This window comes from Gekko japonicus, unplaced genomic scaffold, assembly GCF_001447785.1.
Source record: "Gekko japonicus isolate JY-2015 unplaced genomic scaffold, Gekko_japonicus_V1.1 scaffold97, whole genome shotgun sequence".
Taxonomy (NCBI): domain Eukaryota; kingdom Metazoa; phylum Chordata; class Lepidosauria; order Squamata; family Gekkonidae; genus Gekko; species Gekko japonicus.
In genome coordinates, this window is record NW_015170278.1 from 1,235,975 (window position 1) to 1,240,748 (window position 4,774).

At 48.4% G+C, this 4,774-nt stretch overlaps 1 protein-coding gene across 2 annotated transcripts in view; it reads right to left on the reverse strand.

Moving 5' to 3' along the window:
• Positions 1–2,276: 2,276 nt before the first annotated feature.
• TPPP (tubulin polymerization promoting protein) overlaps positions 2,277–4,774 on the reverse strand; it is a 101,567-nt gene continuing 99,069 nt past the window's right edge. The window contains exons 4-5 of one of the 2 annotated variants that reach the window (XM_015417734.1): positions 3,487–3,632; positions 2,277–2,900 (exon numbers count right to left, since the gene is read on the reverse strand). In XM_015417734.1, coding sequence (XP_015273220.1) covers positions 2,864–2,900; positions 3,487–3,632 — 183 coding nt within the window. In that variant the 3' untranslated portion in view covers positions 2,277–2,863. Of the gene's footprint in view, positions 3,633–4,774 lie in introns of both variants that reach the window. The other variant, XM_015417733.1, reaches the window with a different exon arrangement.

The window sequence follows — 4,774 nt, forward strand, 5'->3', positions numbered from 1 at the left end:
GGAAGGAAGGAAGGAAGGAAGGAAGGAAGGAAGGAAGGAAGGAAGGAAGGAAGGAGTGAAATCCTTTGGAGTGCATTATGTTTCACATACAGTAGAAAACCTTGTGTGCTTAAAGTGATTTTATTAAATCAGCAAGGAAAGTTGTAAACATATTACCATTGTAAAATATCTTTTTTTTAAAAAAAATCTACAGATAATTGATCTCTACCATATTCACATTTGCAGAACCGCTTCACATTTTCCCCCTTAGTGCAAGTTTGAAGGGGGGTTGGGGGGGGCGAATGGAGTAACAGAGAAGATAAAAGTAGGCATACCATGTATTGACAAGGATGTTTTTGTGCTTGAAGACTCATTTAAAGAGAAGCATCAGGGGAAGGCAGTAGAGAGAGGTCAAATATACTCCAAGGTCCAAGCTGGTGCTAACACTGACTTGGATGAATGGTCTGGAGGAAGACAACTCTACCATATCCCTGTCCTAAAACTGCAATGCACCCACGCCCTCACTTTTTCCAAGGGCCGCCACTGCCTCCAGTTGGGGCGCTAACTTAGGTTGCAGAATTCTAGAGAGGGAATAGGCCACCAGGTGTCCCAAGGGCATGTTTTCCCTCACTGCTGACTGTATTTGCCTACAAAAAGATCTGGCAAAGCTACCCTTTGAGGTCCTCCCCCTACCTGTAAACCTACCCACACTTTAGCCTTACCCAATGGGCAGGGGTCATTTCGTAGAAAAAGAGGTGCAGGAGCTCATTAGCATACATATTAGCAGAATATGTCAGAAGGGGAAGCAAAAAGGGGGGGAGGCATCTTCAAAAGCCTCCCCTTCTCTTCCCCAGCCAGCCTGCTAAGGCGGGGTGGGGTGGGGGAAGTGAAGAGAGAAGGGGTTTAACGTTTAAACGCCTTCTCTCTGGAGTTGCGCCGCAGTGGCTCCATAGAATACAATGGAAAGATTGCACCACTCCTGTGGCACGACTCTAGAGAGAAGGAGCTAGGGGCAGGGAGCTAGGGGCAAGGCTTGCCGCCACCGCCATTTGTGTCCACTCCTGGGCTGCCGGAGCACTGCTCCGGCTCGCTCTGGCCCCAAATGACCCCTGCCAATGGGAATGATTCAACTCCGTGGTGTCTGTTACGCCACCAAAGCACAACGCCGTGCTGTTGCCCATACTCACTACAGTTGGCAGACAGCTGGCAAATATCGCTGGAGGACAAATACCTGCCTTGCCAGAAACTGTACAAATAAAAGCAGGTGAGTGGGCCTCGCCAGGATAAACACCGCAACGCCAGCAGTCCTGGCATCACTCAGGAACCCCAAAGCTGCTGTCTCCAAGAACATTCCCCCGGGCTGTGCAGGTTTTTCTCTGCTCAATCCTGACATTTCAAAGACAAAGTTCAGAAGCCCATAAAGGCGGTACTTAACTTCAGGCAGATTATTCTTTTTGGATTCCCTTCTGAAGTGTAGACTGAAGGACTTGTGGCTGTCCCCTGGACTAGAACCCTCCATGAACTGTCAGGGAAAGAAGGGGAGGTGGCCCGCCAGCTCAGTCTCAGGACAAAGGCCATGTGAACGAAACAGTCAGCAGTACTGGAAATAGCCAGTTCCTTTAGTCTATAGGAGGTCTGGTCATAAGCAGTGAAACGAGCCCAAAGCTAATAAAGGCTAATAAACAGAATGCCCAAACTTGGTTCTAAAAGGAAGGAAACTGGGTGCTCAACTGCTTGCAAACAGACTTCTAAAACCCCAGCCATTATTTTTCTGGCTATGCCATCAATACAGTGGTGTATAATCTACTCTATAAGAAACAGAGGTGTAAAGATTGCCCAACAAGCTAAGGAGTTGTCGCTCTATGGTATGCTGGTATGTTGCCTCCTTTTTGGCAATATAAAAGTTTAGACACACAGACATACCCTGAGGCAACGTTTCAGCACTGCAGTGCAATTTTAGGCAGTTACTCCAATGTAAGCCCACTGAAATCAATGGGTTTAGACTGGAGTAACTATGCAGATGGCTGTTGCACAAGACAGCCAGTGACTGACAGCACAGAAATCAACGAATCTCTGTTTTATCTTATCTGTGTTCTGCATCAGTATAAGTTAACTTTGGAATTATACCTGACAAGACGGGGACCCGCCATACTCGCGGGGGGGGGGGGGCAGCGGTCCCCCCCGCTACTTTTAGCTTTTTTGTGAACACGTGGGGACTGGCCCACGTGCACACAAACCTCCACCTCCCCCCCAAGTGCCCCCGGAGCGCTGATTTAGCGATCCGCACTCCGGGGGCAACTTGGCTATTAGATATATAGATAGAGGGTGCAGTGAATCAGAGAACCATTTGCTTTCTTTCAATTTTTTGGAACTGAATTCTCAGCAGACTGATACCGCAAATCAAAATTTTGTTTTTAAAGGGATGACCCAAATCGAGCAGGGAATTTCTACAGTGAATAATTTGGGTGGAAGGGACTGAACTTCCAGATATTTGTAGCCTTCTGAAAATGTCACTTGCTGAAAAAGTCCTAACCGAACATGAATCCAACTGGAGGGGTTTATTGTAAAAAGTTATGTTGATAACACATCCTCCGTCGCCTTTAGACTTCCAGTTTGAAGCGGTGCAGACTTGGATATTGCAAGCTGCTGGCACAATTCCAGCACACCTTTGACAGCAGTCTCCACAGCTCCTGTGAGCATCTCATACCCTCTATTACTTCCACGGCACCCAAAGCACGTCCTTGGGCAGGAGAGGATTTGGGGGTCAGTAACAAGGGCTTGAAGCCCTCACCTCTTTCTGGGAACAAGCATTACCTGAGACCTCAGTGCTCTAGGATGAAGAATGTAAAGAATATTATTTTTGCTGCTGCTGCTGCTCTTGTTCTCAAATGGGATGGAAACGCTTTTTTCCAGAAGAGCACCTTAAAAAAAAAAAAGCAACAAGCTATTTCATAGAAGGCTGAATTTCCGTCTCTGATGGTAGCATTTACCCCCTCTTAAGACGTTGCTGAACAATAAATAATCAAATCGAGTGGTTGGGTGCTTCCTGGAAAAGCCGCCGGCACGTGTAGCTTGGACTAAAAGCCTCCATTCTTTTTTGCCAATGGGGGTGGGGGGAGGTTTGATACAATGGCCAAAAGAGCAGGACAGAGAAATTAGGCATAGAGGAATGTTTGCAATCTGCTACCGGTATGAGCGAGGTGTGGTACAAAAGCCTTGGATCCGGTTTCTCGCCTAGCAACACCAACGCCGTTTCTCGCCATGTCCTTTTCCTTACCCATACAAGCACAAGGAATGTAACGAAGTGGTGCGTCACTGCAAGAGTCTCAGTAGATGTCGATAATCGGTTCAGGTCCCCCACAAATGCAAGCTCGCCGACAGTTATTTCCGACTCAACGGGTAGGGCTCATCTAGGTGACCACCCCGGGTACAACCGCTCTCTCTCCCCAATGGCAAGCCTACTTGCTTCCCTGGACCTTCTGATTGTACGTGCCCGCGTGCTTGTACCCCGAGACGTAGCCAGAAGTGTCGACCAGATCTTCGCGGCCAGCCTTGCCCTTCCCTTTCCCAGTGGGGTCAAAGCGCTCTTTGTGAGAACCAGTGAAGCGTGTCGTATCCGTAAGCCGCGAGACGGTTGGAGACGAAACGGCTTTCTATTGCGAAAGAAAAGGGGGGGGCAGGATAAGAAAGAAGTTTACTCTTCAGAAACAGCAGCTTCTAAGACTTTTATACTGTAAACACCTCTAATCATGTTGCAGGCCAGCGGATAGGATTGACTCGAGAGTTCTGTTAAACAGAAGTCCAGCTCCCTTCATCAGGTGTTAAAAGCTGATACTAGAATGAATGCTGTTAGCCTTTAAGGCAGGGGTTCCCAGCCTTTTTGAGCCTGCAGGCACATCTGGAATACTGACACGGCATGGTGGGCGCAGCAACAAAATGGCTGCCACAAAGTGGCTGCTGCAGGAGGCAAAGCCAGCCACAAAATGATTGCCGCAGCTTAACTTCAGTAACACAGTGTGGATCTTTGTGTCGTGGTGGCAGCAGCTGTCAACCAACATTTTAAAAAAATCCGCACAGCCAATCAAATCTCCAATGGCCAATCAGAAGCCTTGCTGGGCAAAAGCCCCACCTGGCCCCACCCACTTCCCAAAAACACTTGGCAGGCACCACCACGTTGGGGACCTGTGCTTAAGGTGTCACTGGATATTTGTTTAATGTTGATGCAACAGACTAACATGGCTTCTCCTCTGGGTTACTATCAATAGTTTCATCTGCTGCCCTGGCCTGGATAGCTCAAGCAAGCCTGATCTTGTCAGATCTCGGAAGCTAAGCAGGGCCGACTCTGGCAAGTACTTGGATGGGAGACCTCCTTGGAATACCAGCAGTCGGGAGCAGGCTTTATTCAGCCACCCCTATGAATATCCTCCAGGCCCCCAGTAGGGGTCAGTCACCAGAGGTCGCCATGACTTCCAGGTGCGTACACACACACACACACCCACACACATATGAAAAATACAAAACAACAACAACAACAAAAGAGTTTCATCTGCCCTTGGCAATATAGAATGGCTGGCTTTTCAATGTGAATACAGAATATGCCACTAGTTCCCGTCATTTTTATATGCTTCTCAGGCATCCCCTCAGTTCACAGAGAGAGGTAGCCATGTCAAAACCTGTGAATGTCTGAACATGAGCACTGTTCCCAGCTCGCTTAGCAGCTTCCTCACCTGCCCCCCACCAGCCTGGCCGCCACATTTTGCCAAGATGGTATCATTTGGTAGGACTCGTGTGTCAG